We start from the raw sequence: 18,861 nt of genomic DNA on the forward strand, positions 1-18,861 counted from the left end.
CCTTTGTTGGTGACCCCCCCACCTTGTCTACAACCCTGATGGTGGGGGGGGGGGGGCACGGGGTGGGGAGCAGGGGGAACCCATGGGTGTCGGGGGGCCATGCTGGGCTGATGCCACCCGCTCGTTGCCTGGCTCCCTCTGTGCTGCCCTCAGACCTGCTGCCTGTTCGTTAACTGGGGCTTAATTTCCTGACACACACACCCCCCCCACTCTGTGAGCAGAGCGCTGGGTGGGAACAGAGTGGGGCACTCCCTGTGGCCCCCCCCCCAGTCATCCCACCCTGCCTTCAGGCACCCAAAGGTGAAAAATCTGCCCCGATGGGAGTGACTGGGGTGATGGGAGTGAATTAAAATCACTGCTTGTGTCAGTGTCCCCCCCCCCCCCAAAAAAAAACCTGTCTGTGGGGCTGGGAGAGCTTTGGGGTTTCTGCACGGGCCTTTGGGGTGTGCTGGGGGGGTGATCACTGGAGCGGGGAGGGAGATGTGAGTGGGTCTTTCGAGTTCGTTAGCGGTGTTAAGGTGGATGAGCTGTGGTGAGAGGCGGTGATGCCTCCAGCCTCCATCCCCCCTCCCCGAGCGGGCGTTGTGTTAAGCAGCTCCTAAGGCAATTAAGAGCCCTCCTGGATAAAATGGAGCCGGTGAAGATCAGGCAAAGCCGGCTGCTGTTGCTTTTTTTTTTTACCACTGCCCGTGATTGCAGCATCTTGTACTGTCCAGAGCTGCTGGGGCGGGGGGACTTGTCGTGGCCAGAGCAAGTGGGGGTTTGGGGGGAAATCCTGGCTCAGAGGGGTCCAGGGTTGGGGGAGCACGCGGCTGGGAAGGAGATGGGAGCTTGAGTCACCCTGGCTGCCTCGGGGAGGTTGCTGTGGGCACAGATGTAATAACTGTTGTTTCTGATGAAAGCGTGTTTGTGTGTGTTTATAGATGATGTTTATATGTGCTTATTTATGATGCTTATACATGTTTATATATGATATTTTGAGAGGGAAGGGTCAGTCCAGCGCCATGAAAACCTTTGAATTTTCCCAGAGCCCTTTATCAAAAGCACCGCTCTCCATGCCAGTCATGGCCTACGCCAGGGTGGGAACCTTTGTTTAGTGCTTTTCTTCCACTCAGCTTTAGTTTTGGCCTAGAAAGTGGTGCAAATCTCTTATTTTTCCCCTTTTGCCCCCCAAGACAGAGCACATCCATCTCACCCCGCAGCCCATGATGGGTCATTTGGCTGCTGCAAGTGTCCCCATGTGCCCCGGGGAGCGTGTCCGTGATCTCAGGGGGTGGGGGGGTGAGGACGTGTCAGCTCCCACTCCGAGAGAAAGTGATGGTGCAATTGGACCGTGGTGCCGAGGCGGCAGCTCTTGCTGAGAGCAGATGAGGGTTTATAAAGCAGATTGCTGCCGTTAAAGCAGCCCCACATTTCCAAGCCCCGGGAGCGAGGTGCCCCAGGTCTGAGCCGTCGAGCTGGTGGACAGTTTGGTTTGTGGTCCTGCTGCTGTCTGACAGGGGCTGCTGCAGGTAAAATGGGGAATACTGGGCTGGAGCTGCGGTCGCGGGGCAGCCGATGGTCTGGGTGATGTGGGATGGGGACAGTCCCAGTCTTGGTCGTTCCTCCTGTCCATCTGGACGTGGGTGCATCTTGAATGATGATGTGGATTCTGCTTTTCCCTCCCTTTCTCTTGCAGGCTGTACCCAGCTGCTGGACGAGCTGCAGGTGATCCTCTCCACTCCTTCCAGGACTGCCTGGCCAGCGTCACCCAGCGCATCCATCCGTCACCAGCCTGAGGGTAAGGCTCTGGGGACCACCTTGGGAGAGCCTTTGGGCTCCCCTCCCCACCTCTATCATTAACATTAAATAACTGTCAGCCCCAAGGGACGTGAGGGCTTTGCCTGGCTTGGAGCAAATGTTATTTTTTGCCCTGGGAAGTTTCCATCGGCTTTGATTTGTTCCCTGAGCATGGGCTTAATGCTCAGCAGCAGCCTGGTGCTGGTGTTCATCCCGGGGAAGGGAGAGATTCCCTCGGAGGTTATTGATGCTTGAATTCAAACTGCCTGGGGCCGTGCGGAGGAGGTGAAGGGAGGTGAGGTGAGGTGAGATAAAGTCAGGTGAGACGCCTCACGTGGTGTGAGGTCTCAGAAATGCTGGTAAATCCACTTTTCCTCCCGTGGCTGGCCGGACTGCTCCACCACCCTCCTTGGCCCCCCCACGTACCCTGGAGGCTCGGGGCTGAGGTGCTCCCCCCCCCACGTATGGCTACTGGCGATGGCTATCATACCTGGTGGGGGGCTATTGTCCCCTGCATCACTCTGCTGCCCCAGGCACGTCTCTGGCCCATCCTCCAGCCAGAGGTGGTATTTTGGGGCTGTAAATGTCCTCTTTGAGCCTGGAATTCACTTGTCTCTTGGCTGCTGGGGGGGCCCCGTGCCCGGCTGGGTCTGCGGGGCGGCTGAGCCCTCGTGGGGAAAAGCACCCCAAAAAACGCCTGGAGGGGAACAGCTCTTTCCAGGCAACGTAAGAGCAATGTACGTGTGTCACATAAGACAAATGCAGCCATCCCTGCCAGGTGTCACTGAGCGCCGGCAGCGTGTGAGTGTGCTGGGTGGGGGCTGAGAGCCGGGGTCTGTTGGACTCAACGATCTTAGAGGGTCTTTTCCAACCTAACTGAGCCTGGGATTCTTGCAGGCACCGCCCAGCCCTTTCAGCAGCATCGCCCCAGCTTAGCAAACAGTGACCAAAAGCCTTGAGGGGCTCAGCACCCCCCCCCTGCACCCCTCAGGACAAGGCAGATGGGGACACACGGGGACACACTGGAACAGGGGTCCAGCGCAGGGTGCTGGAGGCACTGACACCTCTAGGAGGGAGAGCCCGGGCTGCATCACCTGCAGCTCAGGCAGCATGGAGTGGGGGGCACGGTGCAGAAAGCAGGTGCTGTTTTGCTTTATCTGGTGGGGGGAGTAGAGATGACAGGAGCAGGCTCTGCTCAGCAGGGCCCTGGGAGGGGTCAGAGGCAAAGGACGTGGAATGAAGCACCAGACTCCGACTACAAGAAAACATTTTAATGTGAAGGTGATAAAATGCTGGCAGTGCTCTTCCAGCCAGCTGCTGGAGGCTCCGGTTGTGGAGACAGTCAAAACCTGCGGGTGGCAGGGTGTGTGCTTAAATACAGCCCCCCTGCACCCCCCCTTTCCCCCAAAGTGCCGCCTCTCCCCTGCCTGCACAGGCAAGCTGCCCTTCCGCATCCCGCGGGCTCTCTCCGCCACGGCCACACAGGTCAGGACAGGTTTCCAGCAATTTTTCCCCTCGCTGCAGCTGAGTGGGAAACATGGGATCTGTACGAGTGACCCCCAGGGCAGAACACACCAGTGAAGTGGGACACGCAGCCTCTGCTGCCCACTTGCTACCAGCCTAAGCTCAGCCTAAGCTCAGCCTACCCCCAGGCTCAGTGCCTGACCGTGGGCACCAGCTTCCTCCACGTTCATCAGGGCGCGAGGACGGCGCAAGCCGAGGCCGCAGGAATAAGCCCAGCCCCAGCAAAGCCGAGACTTTGCTCCCCGACCGAGCGCTGGCTCTTGGGCTGAGGGGACCGGGCAGCCCCGGGTGCCCGCACGCGTCCTCGCTGCTTTCCACCCGCTCCCCTCCGTGGACGTGGAGCCCAAAGCCGGGCTGGAGGGCGCGCTCGGGGCTCTGGGCGAAGTTCAGCGCGTCCCGGCGGCCGCGGCGAGGCCTGGGGCCCACCAGCACCGGCCCCGTTTGTGCCCAGCCTCGACCCTCGGCTGCCAGAGCAGACACACGGCCCCTCCCAAGCCCGCTGCTAATTAGGAGTCACTTTATTAGCAGCTGTGGAGAAGAGCCCACAGGCAGGGACAAAGCCCAAAACTCAGGAGATGCTGGCAGACGGGGCAGGTTGGCCGCAGCTCTTTGGCTTGTGGCTGAGAGAAAGGGGGGGAGAGGGAAAGGAAGAAAAAGCAGAGAGTGAACTTCATCCCGGCCCCCCCATCACCGCCCTTTCCATCCCCCAGCTTTTGTCCGCAAGGACGCCCTTCCCCTGGGCACCTTCTCCAAGTACACGTGGCACATCACCAACGTCCTGCAGGTCAAGCAGATCTTCGATACGCCCGAGGTAAGGGGTTGGGGGGGGGTGGGGGGGGGGGAAGGCAGGCCCCCCAGCCCCGCCGCTGCCCCGTACCCCAGCCCCTCACCCCCGTGCTCGCCGGCAGCTGCCCCTGGAGATCATGAACCGCCCCCCCTCCCCGAGTCCTGGGCACCCCCAGCCCCAGAACTGGGAGCTCTGGTGGGGACCAGGCTGGGCTTGGAGGGGGGGGACACCAGGAGACTCTCCTCCCAGTGTGGGAGCAGCCGCCCCTGCCAGAAGCCTGGAGTGAGACCCCAGCGTGAGCTGCAGAGCATGGGGGGGGCCCAGGGCTTTACCCTGACCACCACCCCCCCCCCCCCCTCCTTTTCCAGCAGTTCTGAGCACTGCCTTCTTCCTGCCTGGGACTTGGGGGGACCCAACAAGAAGAGCCCCCCCAACTCTGGGAGGCCAGACCCCAGGAGGGAGGGGCCTGCCAGGTCTCTCCAGTCCCCACTAACAAGGACCCCCCCCCACCTTGTTCCCCCCCACCAGACACCCCTGTACCCCCAAGAAGGCCCACGCTCAGGGGAGCCGCACCCCCTCCACCCACAGCCCAGATACTGGTGCCCACCCTCCCAACCACCCCCTAGAATCTCAAACATCCGTGCTACTCCCTGCAGCCCTCTCTAGCCCCCACCCAGAGGTAAAAAAAAAGACAAAAAACCCCCCAACGCCCCCAGCCAAATCTCACCATCGGGGCTCCAACCTCTTTAACCACCTGCAAAAAACCCCAGACACCCCCCACGGAACACACACACAGACATTGCGCAGTCTCCCCCCAAATCCCAGCCCTGGGTGTGGGGGGGGAAGCCCTTATTGTGAGGCTCCCTGTGCTTGGGGGGGGACAACCCTGTACTGGACACCCCCTTGAATGTCCAAGGGACCACAACCCACACGGCTGAACCAGCATTAGTGGGGGCAGGCTCGGACCCACCCAGGATTTGGAGGGGGGGGGCCCCCTCTAACACCTATTCCCTTCGTCATCAAGTGGATCCCGCCCCCCCCAGCAGGGAGCTGCACATCAAGTTCAAGTGTAGCCACCGGCTGCCACGGAGCCGGTGCTGGAATTCCCACAGCTGGCGATCATCTCCCTCCCCCGAACCCCACCCCCGGTGCCGGGGAAGGGGGGGGGGGGGCACAGCCCCAGGACTGGCACAGCACAGGCTTGCAAGGATAAATACCATTATCCAAGCACACAGGAGCACCCACAAAATAAAACTCCCACTCGTGGGGTGCCCCGAATCTCCCTGCTCCCGGGGAGGGGGGGGGGGGGGGAAGGTGGGGGTACCCCCTGGGGATCCCCTTAGGCAGGGTAGGGGTCACAACAAGGGCAGCTCTCTTTGTCCCCCGGTTTGTCCCCACAGACGACCCCATCGCCAGGCTGGGAAAGCCACATCCCAGTGCTGGGGACCCCCGGCAGGACCGGGACCCCCCCTCCCAGGGCACGGCGGGGCTGGGGGGGCCCTTCCTGGGAGCAGCCCCCCCCGGCAGCGGGCGGGATGGGGTAACTGGGGGTGGGATGTGGGGTGGAGGGGGCAGGTGCTGGCTGTGGGATGCACTGGGAAGCCTGTGGGATGGGGTGTGGGGGGGTACTGGGGGGGGTGTGTGTGTGTGCAGGAGGTGGTGGGGGCTGGAGCCGGCCCGTGGCTGCCCGTGAACCCCGTCACCCTGCAGCTGGATCTGGGACAACCCCGAGGGGGGTGGGTTCGGGGGGGGGGTGTGGGGTGCTGAGCCCTGGCACCCCTGCCTGCCCTTCACCCTTTGCAAGGCACCTATGGCCAGCGACAGGATGGGTGTCGTGTGTGTGTGTCCCCCCCCAGCCTGGGGGGGTACCAGCACCCGAAACCAGAGCAGGACCTGCCCAGGCACCCTGGGGCAAACCCCTCCCCGGGGGAGGCTGGGGGACCCCAGACCCTTCCCGGCAGCAATGCTCTGCCCCGTCGGGGGCCGAAAACCGGCAGCGGGACGGGGCAGGGTGGGACGGGGCAGGGTGGGACGGGGGCGGCCGCCCTCTCCAATAAAATCGACACCAACGAGGTGCCCACGCCGCCGGGCTCTGCCTTCCCGGGGCTCCGGATCCACCCCCCCCCCCCCCCAATCATCTCACCTCCCGGCGACATCGCTGGGAACCTCCCGCTCGCTTCCCGAGGCAGCGGCCAGCACGCGCTTCTCTTTCATAATGAAATAATTTATTTTCTAACAGTTGAACAATACAGAAGTATCCATATACACAGCAAAGGTCTTCTAAAACATGTACTTCCTAAAAACGCGTGTGCTAACTGTAATAAAAAGCACCATTAGATGGTCTTGACACAGGATTCAGAATGACGATGTGGTTATTTACAGCAGGAACCGAATGGCTGGAAACAGAATTTGTATTCTCCCATCTGCCGCTCTCCGGCTCTCGACTGCCCACAGTAAAGCCGATGCCGGAGCGCGTTTGCTTCTTGGGAAGCAAAAAGAAGAAATGAGGGGGAGAAAAAAAAAAAAAAAAAAAAAAAATGGAAAAGCGCAAATAAAACGTGTCAAAAAAAAAAAAAACAAAAACAAAACCAAACCAAACACAAAACAACCAAACCCCAGCGCTCGGACAGTTCTGGCTTGGATGTTTCAGATGGCTCAAGTGCCGCTGTGCTGGATAAATTAAAAGGATGAAAGAAACCTCGTGGCTTTGGGCTGACGCCGTGGCAGGGAGAGGACGTGCCGCTTCCTGGGGAGCGAGCGAAGGACGGTGATGCCCGAGCAAGCGCCGGGGGACTAGAGAGAGCCCCTTTCCCGGCAGCTGCCCGACCCCCGCCTGGCCGTGGGTCCCGTCTCTTGCCACCCGAGGCAGCGGTTTGGGCTCTGCCTTCCGCAAGGAAAAAATAAAAAACCAACCCCAAAAAAAAAAGCATGTTTTGGATTCACGCCCGTCTGTGCAACGATCCGTTGTAAACGCAGGGTGCGGGAGCAGCTCCTCCCGCCCCCCTTTTTTTAATCGCAATCTACAAAAAGGTCCTTCCTGCAGCTTATTTCTTAGGAATGCTGGTGGATCAGTGAATTCCAGGAAAAAGGCTGGCACAGCCGCCGGGCGCCTCGGCCGACAAAGAAGAGACCCGGAGAGACCGAAAGCCCTCGCAGGTGGTCCGGGCCGCTCACCAGGAACCAACCGCCGGATTTCCAGCCTCCTTCCAGGTTAGTGCATCATTTTGGAGGGTTCCCGTTTCTCTTCGCCCTCAGGCTGGCGAGGAGCACATCCCAACAGTGCAAAGTCTGATCATTTTTAGTTCGGGACAGAAACAAAAAGGGGAGGGGGGGAAAAAAAAAAAAAAAAAAAGCAACCCCCCCCCCCCCCCCCCTCCCCGTGGCTTCACCAACAGAAGTAACTCAAAAAGGCACAACACTGAATAAAATAATTTACGCTGAATCGAAACCTTAAGACTTGGTCTATCTGGATAACAATCAAAACCAACTGTTTTCTGCCTCCCATTTGACCCCGACGGTGCTTTCCCGCCGCCCGATGTCACCCTTCCCTGCTCACAGGCAGTAAGATCTGTGGCTCCGCTGGGATTCCCGAGGTGGTTTCTGGAAGAGGGTGAGGTTGGCAAACGCCTCCTGCAGCCACCGGCCTCAAAGTGCTGACATTCCACTGTCTTTTTCTCTGTGCTTTTCATCTTTTTGCCTTTTTTTTTTCCCCCCCTCTTTCTTATAGCGTAGGGGTTTTGAGCTTGCGCACCGAAGGCTGGCTGCCAGGACTCTGGTGTACAGATGCTAAAGGCATCCGAGCCGCGGGTCGGTGCAAATCTGCTGGACATCAGAAAATTCTGGCTGCTTTAAAAAAAAAAAAAAAAAAAAAAATCCCTCGTGGTTGTTTTTTTCTCACTTTTAAAACCCAGCATGCCCCAAAAAAGAGCAGAGACTTCGGAGATTTCAGTAATCTGCTAGCCCCGTCTCCCATCCTCTTGCTTCTCAAAGACTTTAAACGACCCAAAAATAGATTTAGGATGTTAAAAAAAAAAAAGAAAAAAAGAAAGAAAAAAAAGAAATTGAGTTTTATATTGTTCATTCACTCGCGCTTTGCAGTAGCAAAGTCTTGGTGACCGTGTTTCTTGAAGGGATTTGTCCAGACTGTGGGGATGCCCCGTTTGGTCTCCCACCACTAAGAAAAGCCCTTGGAGAGCGAAGTGGCTCCTCGCTGGGTGCCCGGGGCTGGTCGGGGTGGGGGAATCGAGCGAGAGGTTTGCCGAGGGGGCAGAAAAGATCTTGGCCTGGCTCAAGGGGAAAAGAAACGTCTCTGTTAGCGGACCTCTACGTATCAAAGTTTCCAGAACATTTATAAAAGCAGAAAGTTGTAAGAATGTTATCTCCAGGACATCGGTTTCATAGAAAAATGAATAAATACTATTTATAGCTTGTGTGTTTTCTGTACATTTCCATGTGCTCTCAGGCCGGGACCCCCCCCGCCGTCGGGGCGGTGGGAAGGGCTCTGGCCCTTTCTTGGCACGTTCGGGTTTGTCTCCCTAAGGCGGCGACCAAAATCCTCCGTGAGCCCCTCTGAGTGCCCGAAAAGATCCCCACCGGCCCCAGAAGTGCTTCGGACGCGCCGGCGGGGTCTCAGTGGGGTCTTGGGCGCCGACGGCCGGAGGCTGCCCCCTCCCCCTCACCATCGGGTTATTGCTAAACTGTCGCGCGACGGATTGGAACGGGGCCGAGCATCGCTTCTGTAAAACAGATGAGGCATCATCTTTGTTTGTTTTTTGTGCTAAAGGGATGGAGATAATCTTTGTTCATCTCTCCGAGGTAGAAAAAAAATTGTCCCCGAGACAAGAAGCGTGAAAAGGAAATTCCAGGAGCGCTTGCCTAGAACAGCGATGTGCGGCCACGACGCGGGCGGTGGGACCGTCGCGTGGGACGGGGACGAGGACCGTTTGGTTTTAGGTAGGACAGAAAACTTCCCAGACCGAAGGCATCTGACCTGAGGCTCTGCAGGAGGGGGGACGATGACTGCCGAGCCCCGCAGGCCCCCCGAGCGGCCTGCGCCACGCTCCAGCTCCGGGAAGACAGCGGGGAGGAGCTCTCCCGACGAACGCGCCGGCGGCTGGTGGTGGAAGCCCCGCGCCCGCCCGAGACGGGACGCAGCCGAAACGCTCCGTGCACCCATCGCTGACTTGCCTCCGCTCTCTCCCGGATCTAAACTGTGCAAAAGTCCGGCTCTGCCTTCAGATCCTCACCCAAAAACTCCACGTTTTGGCCCCGCCGCCGATTATCGGGTACGCGATGTCGCTGGGCACGTGCGGGGTAGCTCCGGAATACCGCGCAGCGACAGCAAGGCAGAAAGCCCCGGGGAGAGCTTTTGAGGTTGCTGTTACTGCTGCGATATTCCCGGGCGCTTCAAAATGTGGCTGGCACGTGTGGTCTCGCAGAGGAGTTTCCAGATGGGAAGAGAAGCCGGCGGCTGCGAGCGGAGGTGCACGCCGGGGAGCAGCGTGCCACCCGCAGCCCTGCGGGGTGTTCTGGGCCTTCAGCGAAGCTCGGCTTCGTTTCGGTCGGCGGTAGGTGAAGATTTTTTTTTTTTTTTTAACGTGCAAGAGAACGGCGGGACGGTCCGGTGTGCTACCTAACGAGATCCAAAAGGGAAAGAGCGACGGGTGAAACAGCGACGGGAGTTGCTTCTTATAGCCCGAGAGGCGGCTTGCGACTGCTCTGCAGCTTCAACCTCTTCACGCCGGAGCTGGAGTAGCCCTCGTCGCTGCAGACGCTCTGCAGGCTCCCTCTTTCGTCCGAGTCGCTCGGGCTGCTGCTGCTGCTCCAGTCGAGGTCCGCAGGAAGGTCGTCCGTGCTCTCCACGTCCACGTCGATCTCTTCTGCAAGAGGAACGGTTAGCGTTACGGCGCGGCTGGCCAGCCCTCTCCCCAGCCCGTCCCGCTCTGTCCCGAGCGCGGGCTCTCACCTCTGTCCGAGTCGGAGCGCTCCGAAGAAACGGTGGATCCGATACTGTCCATCCTTATCCTCTCTATCCCCAGCTTCTCCAGCTGCCTCTTCAGGTGCCGCTGCTCCCGCTGCAGCTGGTCTATTTGGTGTACGGCTTTCCTGTCATAGTCTTCAAGCTTCTGCAGAGGAGGAGAGAGGAGGTGCCCTGAGCTCCCCAGCCGCACCTGAAACGCCGCTTTCGCTACCCGAGCCACCCGACCGCGACCGACGGCGACTACTGCGGGGCTGCCCGGCCTCAAATCGCTCAGGATGTCGAGCACGCGGGTCACATGGATGCAGCTTCCACCCTCCTGCAAGGCTACAGACAGCGAAGCAGGACGCGGCATCCGGCCCAGGGATGGAGGGGTCTGGACCTGGCCCGAGACCACTGGAGAAGGCACATAACTCCAGCTACGCTGGAGCCAGCCCCATCCTATTTATATATTTTCAGAGCCCTTGCTAACTGGAGTCGAAGGCAGCCTGATGCCAGCACTCCCCGGGTTATCTCTCAGCTCGTGGAGCTCTAAATACACCCAGCGAGGACAGCCCTTCTGAGTCACAAGTCTAAAGGACAAAGACTGAAGCAGGAAACACTCTAGAAAATAAAAGGAAAAAGCAGCTGTGCTCCAATCCTGCAGCCAGTCTCATCCCTAAGGCCCCTGGGCGTGGGGTACAACACAGAAATTCGGCTGTAAAGCAGTGTGGCTGCTCTCTGTGAGCCTGCTGACAAGAATTGCATGGACTCGCTGGGCCAGCTGTGAGAAGGGCAATGCTGACCACCTCCGTCAGTATTTCCAAAACAACCCGGCCGTTAACTTCGTCCCGCTCGAGGGCCCGGACGCCCCGAAGCCCCTGTGCCCTGTCCTGCTCTCGAAGCCGAGCTCGGCGCCCACCTGATGGGGACAGAGCCCGATTTACTGCGTCTCCCACACCGAATGGGCCCACGCTCACCTTGATGTGCAACTTAGCTCTCGTTAGTAAACTCAGGGTGGTGTGTCTGCTGGCCTCGGGTCCGAGCGGCACCAGCCCTTTCAGCTTCTCCAAACACAACCGCAGGTGGGCACGCCTGGAAGAAGATCACACAACACGCTGAGCGCTCAGGTACCCGCTTCCCCAACGGCATTTCACCCCTGCCAGCGTGGACGATCAGGGTGGTTGGAAGCTAAACCGAACCAGATGCCTTCCCACGCGCCGGCGGCTTCCATACATCAGGAGCAAACTGCAGGCAGACAAAAGGACCTTGACAAAAAACCCAATTCTGACTTGGGCCAACCCCCTGGACAAAACCCTGCTGGTGCCTTTGGGGCTGTCAGGACACTTGCTAGCGAGGAGCTGCCAAAACCCTCCACTTTTGGAGCGAGGGAATCCGCTTTTGGTCTTTCTTCTCTCAAAAAGCTTCACCGCAGGGATGCTGTTTGGTCATCACCTTGCCCCACGGACAGCTGAAGGTGTCTGAGCCCACGCCACGCAGCCGTAAACCCTGTGTGCTCTCTGGGAGCGCTTCCTTTCCCTATTTTTAGAAGGAAGGGGCCAGTTTTGGATCCATTGCCTCGGCATCCATCCGGTCAAAACAAGACCGGGTCCTCAAGGGAACGCTGGCCCTGAGCAGCACCGCACTCCTCGGCCGCCCCGGCGCAGGAGCCTGCCAGGAATCCCTCCCTCCCTCCCTCTGTAACACCCAGGTTTTGCCTGCATTAATATACAGGCTAGTGCTTTACCACTTGCACACTGCTGCGAGGGAAACTCCAGCTGCCGGAGGAAGTCCCTTTATCTGTCAATAACCAAGATCCTCCCAGCATGGGCCGGTTTCCTTCGCGTTGAGCCTTCCAACCCCAAGATTTAGGTCACATTCTTGGGCATCGGTTGCAACACCCGCCTTTGAAATACCCGATCGACACAGGCAGCTGCAAATTGGGATTTTGCAAGTACCTGCCTATCTTGTTTTGCGCACGCTAGGAGTAAACAGGCATTTGCCTACACAAACTACCTTCTGGATTACAATGCAAACAAAGCACGTGGTCTTTACTCTTCGGGTAAATCCCAAACACTGACAGGCTCAAAGATGAGCGTTTGCAAAGATTATTTTCCTGAGCTGGGGGAGGAAGAGCTGCCCAGAGCGGCGCAGACCTGTCTGACCGTGCTGTGTTGGCTTACAAGTGATTTACTTGTGAGATCTACGGATAAGGAGCTAGCCCAGCCACGCTCCACGAGGGCTGCCGCAGCAAAACTGAAAATCCTCAGTACCTCCGCTAAAAAAAAAAAAAGCCCTGTCACGCTGGCCGTCCGTCCGCACCAGAAAAACAACAAATGGAAAAAACCAGCTCGCCCTGCCTAGCAGAAGTTACGCAGGGGGGAGTGCAGCAGCAACCTGCCCTGCTCGGCCAGCGCCGAGCGACTTTCTGGATTACACAACGCCGACACTGGAGTCAAAACTGGGGTTTCCGTTTCGAAGTCAGAGGCGCCGTGTCTATAAAAGTGGGTTTCTGCCACGCTTCACCCAGCTGAAACTGCTGCCATGCTTAAAAAACCCCAGAAATCCCACTGGCTCATAATAATAAAAGAAAAAAAACCCTCAAAGGATTCGTTGCCCAGGCAAAGGACATTCCAAACCCATCGTCCCATTTCATTGTGGATGTCCTTGTGAGTTATCCATCTTCCCGTCGCTCTTCCTCCCCGTATCAAGCCAGGGCAGGGCAGAAGTCAGTAAGCTTTGGTCGAGGCCAAGATTCACCGGCTCGACCGCTCCTGGAGAGGATTAAGGTATCTCTAATGAGGAGAGAAGGAAGAAGGGGAGCGTAATCCCTGTGCAGAGAGAAGCTCATTTCTCCAGCCACCCCGTTTGAAGGGCCGGAAAAGACGGAGCATTTACTGCACTCGCTTGTGCAACGTTACCAGCGGGATTTCGACACGGTTCTGGTCTAAACAAGGCAAGAGGGCTGCAAGGCGAGCCTGAAGTAATCAAATACTAATTTTCTCGGTCTTTTCAAATGAGGAATAAGTGTCCCTTGCCTTTTCTAACCCATGTCACTCGGGACACGGGCAGTTCTGCCTCTGGGGATACAAACCGAATGAATTCACGCTAGTCCTGTGCTGGCAGCAGGACACGGCAAGATCTGAACCGTGTTCAAGCCATGCTGAGAAAAAAGAGCAGCCTACCATGGACACCCAGCCATCGTTCCGCTGGACGACAAAGACCACACCGGTCTGTCGCAAATAATCCCAGTTAGGTGTAGGCACAGCTCCAGTTGTGTACCTACACCCTGACTGCAGGCGAGCAGAGGCTGACGGCCATCCCACTGGCACAGGATTGCCCCCGGAATTGGGAGAGGGCTGGAAACCCTTCTCCCTAGCAAGCTGGGGGGTGAGAGGAAGCGAGGAACACTGCTTGGGGTTTCGCCAGTGAACCGGGAGCTGGCAGAGGAGGTAAATATCATTCCCACCTCATTGCACAGTGGCTCCGGCAGCTGAGGACGGAGAACGCTTCAAGTCCAGGCAACGTCAGGAGCCTCCTCAGCGGCCACTTTCGCCAGCCACCCTGTCCCTTTTCTCCTGCCTCCCATCGCAGTGCTGCCTCGGCTCCCAACCCTGGAAAAGCAGCAAGTTGCCCAAACCCAGCTCCCACCAAGCCTCCAACACTCACCGGTTCTTTTCCATCTCGTTGTGTGTCGACCTGAAAAAGAAAGAACAAATATTAACTCCTCCGTCTGACTAGGAACACTGCAATCAGGATTAACATGCAGGAGGTAAACGCTCCCAGGAAAAAAAGTTGCAAACTTCAGGGGCTGCTCAGTACCCCAGGGATGCTGAAAACAGTGAAAGGGACGCAGATGACCTGGTGCAATGGAGAAATTGCCAGATAAATGGCAATAAAAGGGCCAGCAAAACTGTAAGATGGGGTTTGAATGTGGAGAGCTCAAGTTTTAGAACTCAGACTAGGATTAAGCAGCTGTATCAGTGCCATGATGCATGACAGTGCACGTCATCCAAAAGCAAAGGCTCTCGAGGCTGGTGCTGAAGGGGAAGCAGCAGCGCTGAGAGCAGAAGGGCTGGTCTCTAGGCAGGGGGAGGGAAGTTGCTCCATCTCAACACAAACCTGCAACCGGACCTCTATCGGAAGGAAAGTGGGTTTTCAGACAGTGCAGGTGCCCTGCGGTGGTTTTTTTTTTTTTTTTTTAAGCAGCTTTTTAAGGATTTCTTGCATGAGAAGGGCAAAGAAAGCAAGAGGAGTATCTGTAATTCTCGGCCTGCAAAGTGAAGAGACAGGGACTGACAGCTCGGGTGCTCGGTGGCACCTTCGGGGAAGGCAGGCTGCTTTTTGAAAGCTGTGCGGTGCCCGAGCAGCTGCGTCTCACGCCGGGAGCCCCAAACCAGCTCAGGACATGCCGGCCATACGAGACGGTGACCAGGAGCCCCCAAAATCTCGACGGCGTCTGACGCTCGTGCCTGTCTCTTGGCAAAAGTGGGGCGAGCTGCCAGGAAGACAACACGTAACGATCCCCTGTGTCCAACAACGGGTCAGCACCTCCGAGCGAGAGACGCCAAATGTGACGCTGAAACCCAGGCGGGCGTTATGTCCATTTACAAATCCCCCTGAAACTCCGCATTTCAGCAAAGCTAAAAAAAAAAAAAAAAAGGCAGAAAACCTTCTTTTTTGCTACTTATTTTCTCCCCATCAAAACCTGGGACAGCTACACAAGGCCACGGTGCCTGTGGCACCGGGACGGACGCTTAGGGAAGAACTGCTTCCCTCCCCGTGCTCTCCTTAAACACTCACGAGGCCACTGACTCTAATTTGGGAAAGACATTGTTATATGCCTGAAAAGACGTGAAGAACCCCCAGGCTGTTCAGATAAGGATGCCTCCTCAGAAGCACCAGTTGGCTCTGGGAGCACTGGTTTCCCCCAGGCCCTGACACTGAAGGAAAAACAAGGGATGCCATGGACACACTGGTTGAAGACGCTCACGGGGGTTTTCTTCGCTTTGCCAGCAGCATTTTGCGATGGATCACCACCGCTGGGGAAGCCACCGCAGCCCTCCCGTCTTTCTAACGAGATTCATCTTAGCCTGGCTCCTCTTGTTTGCTTTTCAGTGGTGCTGCTTGAAGCAGTCTGTTCCCAAGGTGAGTGTCCCGCTCACAGGCAGTCCAAAAATATTTGATTCCAGTGGAGGTGCTTCTCACTGAAATGGATGGGCGTTATCCTGACACGCAGGGGAATGGGGAATGCTCCTGAGCAAACATCTGCAAACAGCCAAGAAGGACTCGGGTCTTTGGCGCCTGTGGGATCTCTCCATTAAACTTTTTTCTGGATAAAAGTCCTGCCTTTTACACCAAGCCCTTCGCCACAGTGCTTGCAAACCCCACGCAAGGCGACGGACTGCAGCGAGCTTGAGCTCCTCCCTTGGTTGTGAATAAGCCAAATGCTTTTCGAGTACCGGTGCTGACAGAGACCATCCCATCTCCACTACGCTTTTATTAATAACAAATTCACTTCCTCTTCCACGCCTTTGTTTCAGAATCCTTCTTAGCGTGGGTTTTGTTGTTTGCATCCACAATTGCTAATATTTAGAAAAAGGTTCCTTAGTCAATGGATTTTCATTTCGGATAAAATAAAAGGGGAGAGGGGACCAGAGGGGACCGCAGCTTCCCCCTGGGGCTGGCAGACCGCCTTGCCGTGTGCCCCCAGACCCCTTTCTCAGCGCTGTCATACTCGGCGAGTCACCGATCCCACCTCCCACTAACTGAAACCTCGTCTGTCAGCCCCAAAACTTCAGCTGATTGCCAGTGTTGCTTTCAAAACCCGGGCTTTTCTCCTGCAAACCATAGCAAAAAATAAGGTAACGGCACGCGCTGCAGCTACTCGTTCTCTCTTTAACACAACGCAGACCTTTGTTCTGATTCACCTTAGGTGAAGAGCAAGCTCCAGATCTTCCAAAAAGGAGATTCAGAGTGTGAACAAGAGCAACGAATACCCATGAATTCACTCAGAGCCTACTTGAGACAAGACTGAGAGACCTCACCTGCCTTTTGCTCCTGTAACGGGAGCCTGACAGCTCCGAAGCCCTTGCGTGGGAGGGAGATGGAAACGCCCCGGCTTGGGGAGACACCAGGATTCAGGGTACAAACAAAACACGCGGGGCATTCCGGGCAGCATTTGTTGTTACGGCAGCTATCAAAGGTCAGCTGTCGCTGCGTCACGCAGATGAGTTTGCTCCCAACCAGGAAAATGTGACATATCTGGTGACATCGCTGCCTTGCTCCTCCCTGGGCAAACAGCCTAAAATAGGGCAGCGAGAAAGGAAGCAGTTGGCTGCCGGTGACACGTCGGGATGAACCTGCTCAGGCTTCACTCTGCCCGGCAGTTTCCCTCGCAGCCGTTCCGAGGGGCTGGATGTGCGTGTCCTGGCACAGCGGCGGCACTCCAGAGCCAGCCCTCCCGAAAGGCAGCTGATAATTTTACCTCGACGATGCCCCGAGTGATTTTAATGTTATTAAAGCGACCGAACAAACCACGACGGGCGCTGGAAAAAAAGAAGTCAGCACGGTGACTCCAGTTTGCACCGTGACACAAGTGCCGGCTCTGAAGTGGCAGTTTCTGTTGTACAAAACAAAAGAGTGAGTGAATAAAACAAGACACGGGAGATTAATTCATGAGCCTGGGAGGCATAATTAAATACTCCCTGAAAAAAAAACAAAACAAAACAAAAAAAAACCCTAAACCCCAGGCTGGTGGGACTTGCTCCTGCAAAACAATGCAGCTGCTTGGAGATGACTTCAACTCGGAAAAAACGTGTCTTAGCATTCCTGAGAATGGGCTGTGTATTTATGATCGGCGAGGAATAACTTGCATTGAGGCTCTCGATGGATTTCAGGGAGAATAATTAAGGAACTTCCTTTTTTTCAAAGGAAAGCAGCACTAGGTGATTTAATTTAAGCGTCAAACAAAACCCTGCGCTAGACCAAAAGCAAATTAGAAAAATTTCGCTTTCTTTATGGAGAATCCTCATGGACCGAGAGCGGTTTCACTTCTCGAGCTTCGGTGGCGCACGCCTGAAATCAAAAGGCCAACTTCCACATTCCCTTCAGCAAACCCATCCGCCACGTCAGACGATTGCACATTTCATACCCAAGTTTGCCCAAGACGGGAGAGGTTTCTCCTCACGTCTTGCCGGGCTGTTCCGGGCAGACACCAGCCCGGCACGGTGGGCGCATGTCGATGCTGATGGGAATCTCTCGACAGAGGCTCGAAGGGGAAAGAGGTGGCGGGGGCCCGTGGGGCTGGCGGGGGGGCTGTGATGGCAGGATTGGGGCAGAGCCCGGGCGACAGGCTGACAGGAGGGTCCCCAAACCCTGCTGAGCACCCTGTGACAACAGGACCTTACTGGATCTGGGCACCCAGCGGGGTCCCCAGCCCTGCTGAGCACCCTGTGACAGCAGGGCCTTACCAGATCCGAACCCCCGGTGACAAGAGGGTCCCCCCCCAGCCCATGACAGCAGGATCTTACCGTAGCCTGAGCACCCCCCATGCCAGGAGGGTCCCCCTCCAGCCCTGCCTGGCGCCCTGTGACAGCAGGACCTTACCGGAACCCCAGTACCCGGTGACAGGAGGGTGCCCCCCCCCCCCCCCCCGCCCCGGTCACACGCACCAGGACAGCGGGGACCTTACCGGGGCCCGGTCGCCTGGTGACAGGAGCCTCCCCAGAGGAACCCTGACAGACCCGAGCACCCCTCAACGGCCAGGCCCGGCCCCGCCAGGCCTCGGGGGCGTCCGGTCCCTCCCCAGCTCTCGGTGACACACACCCCCCCCCCCCCCCCCCCCCCGGTACCGGCCGTTACCTGCTGCTGCCGCCGCTCTTTCTGGCCTTGGCGCGGCGCCGCAAGGCCTCTCCGTCCTTACCGCCGGGCAGCAGCGAGGCGTAACCGTGCTCGGCTTCTGCGAAGACACAACCGCGGGCAGCCCGTTACCGCCGGGCCCGGCTGAGGGGAGATGGGGGGGGGGTTGGGGAGAGCCGGGACGAGCCGAGGCGGGGGGGAAGCGGTACCTCGCTCCCGCCGCTCCAGGTACTCGGCCGCCTCCAGCAGCATCTGGATGTTGAGGCCGGCGCAGGCCGCCATCTCGCCGCGCTGTGAGGGCCGAGCCGGGCCGGGCCGGGAGCGGCGGCGGCGGCGGGGAGGGGGCGGCGCCGTCTGTCCGTCCGCCTCGCCCGGCCGCTCCGCCAGACCCCGCCCGCCGCCGCCGCTCATTGGGCGACGCCCCGCCGCCGCCGCCGCCTATTGGAGGAAGGAGGTGGGAGACCCCGCCCAGGGAGGGCGGCCGGGTGGGGGCGGTGCCCGAGGCCACGCCCTGCGCTCGCCGTCATTGGGCGAGAGTGCCACGCCCACCCGCCGTTGAGCCGCCGGGCCCTGCCCCTCGTCCCATTGGTTGGCGAGCCTGGCCACGCCTCTCGCCCCGGCTCACTGCAGCCAATGGCGGGGCGGGAAGCGGGGAGGGAGCGGGGCGCCGGCTCCAGCGGGTACCGTGGGGTGACCAGGACCCCCCCGGGGCAGTGACAGCCCCGGGCTGGGTCCCCCAATCCCGGGACATCCCCCCACCCCCGTCAGGAAGCACCCAGGAACCCCTCCAAGTAGGGCCCCCACCCTCCCCAGGGTAGAGAGCACCCAAAGCGACACCCCCCTGCCCACCCCAGTACAGCCCTCTCCATCCCACAGCCCCCCTTGGGGACAGCCATTCCCCCCCCAGACCGCAGTGACAAGGGGGGGGGCTCCTCCCAGTCCCACTTCCTTCTCA

At 58.1% G+C, this 18,861-nt stretch overlaps 2 protein-coding genes across 5 annotated transcripts; one reads left to right on the top strand and one right to left on the bottom strand.

Moving 5' to 3' along the window:
* Nucleotides 1–825: 825 nt before the first annotated feature.
* On the top strand, nt 826–8,151 carry CUNH2orf42 (chromosome unknown C2orf42 homolog). 4 transcript variants are annotated; one of them, XR_004408781.2, is made up of 4 exons: nt 826–1,079; nt 1,679–1,780; nt 4,014–4,114; nt 4,212–4,232. XR_004408781.2 is itself a non-coding variant. In XM_042801412.1 (3 exons), the coding sequence occupies exons 1-3, from the start codon at nt 1,558–1,560 to the stop codon at nt 7,143–7,145; spliced, it is 336 nt and encodes a 111-aa protein (XP_042657346.1). In that variant the 5' UTR covers nt 1,520–1,557; the 3' UTR covers nt 7,146–8,151. The 4 variants fall into 4 exon arrangements, 3 of the variants coding, with proteins under 3 accessions (XP_042657346.1, XP_042657345.1, XP_042657347.1); XM_042801412.1 differs by lacking the exons at nt 826–1,079; nt 4,212–4,232 and adding an exon at nt 7,134–8,151 and having other exon boundaries at nt 1,520–1,780; XM_042801411.1 differs by lacking the exon at nt 826–1,079 and having other exon boundaries at nt 1,520–1,780; nt 4,212–5,369.
* Nucleotides 7,804–18,248, bottom strand: MXD1 (MAX dimerization protein 1). The gene is made up of 6 exons (XM_042801401.1): nt 18,116–18,248; nt 17,910–18,006; nt 13,716–13,745; nt 11,027–11,141; nt 10,056–10,215; nt 7,804–9,969 (listed from the first exon to the last, which is right to left on the bottom strand). The coding sequence occupies exons 1-6, from the start codon at nt 18,186–18,188 to the stop codon at nt 9,779–9,781; spliced, it is 666 nt and encodes a 221-aa protein (XP_042657335.1). The 5' UTR covers nt 18,189–18,248; the 3' UTR covers nt 7,804–9,778.
* Between the last annotated feature and the right edge of the window lie 613 nt (nt 18,249–18,861).

Source organism: Tyto alba, unplaced genomic scaffold (assembly GCF_018691265.1).
Source record: "Tyto alba isolate M040663 unplaced genomic scaffold, T.alba_DEE_v4.0 Super-Scaffold_34, whole genome shotgun sequence".
NCBI lineage: Eukaryota > Metazoa > Chordata > Aves > Strigiformes > Tytonidae > Tyto > Tyto alba.

Excerpts from the sequence above, each read along its gene's own strand:
- CUNH2orf42 (XM_042801411.1), top strand. The coding sequence starts at position 1,558 with ATGGTCTGGGTGATGTGGGATGGGGACAGTCCCAGTCTTGGTCGTTCC. Across the intron at positions 1,781-4,013 it reads CATCCGTCACCAGCCTGAGG|CTTTTGTCCGCAAGGACGCC; the intron begins GTAAGGCTCTGG and ends TCCATCCCCCAG. Across the intron at positions 4,115-4,211 it reads AGATCTTCGATACGCCCGAG|CTGCCCCTGGAGATCATGAA; the intron begins GTAAGGGGTTGG and ends GCTCGCCGGCAG.
- MXD1 (XM_042801401.1), bottom strand. The coding sequence starts at position 18,188 with ATGGCGGCCTGCGCCGGCCTCAACATCCAGATGCTGCTGGAGGCGGCC. Across the intron at positions 11,142-13,715 it reads AACGAGATGGAAAAGAACCG|GCGTGCCCACCTGCGGTTGT; the intron begins GTGAGTGTTGGA and ends ATCTTCTTCCAG. Across the intron at positions 9,970-10,055 it reads GCGCTCCGACTCGGACAGAG|AAGAGATCGACGTGGACGTG; the intron begins GTGAGAGCCCGC and ends TTCCTCTTGCAG.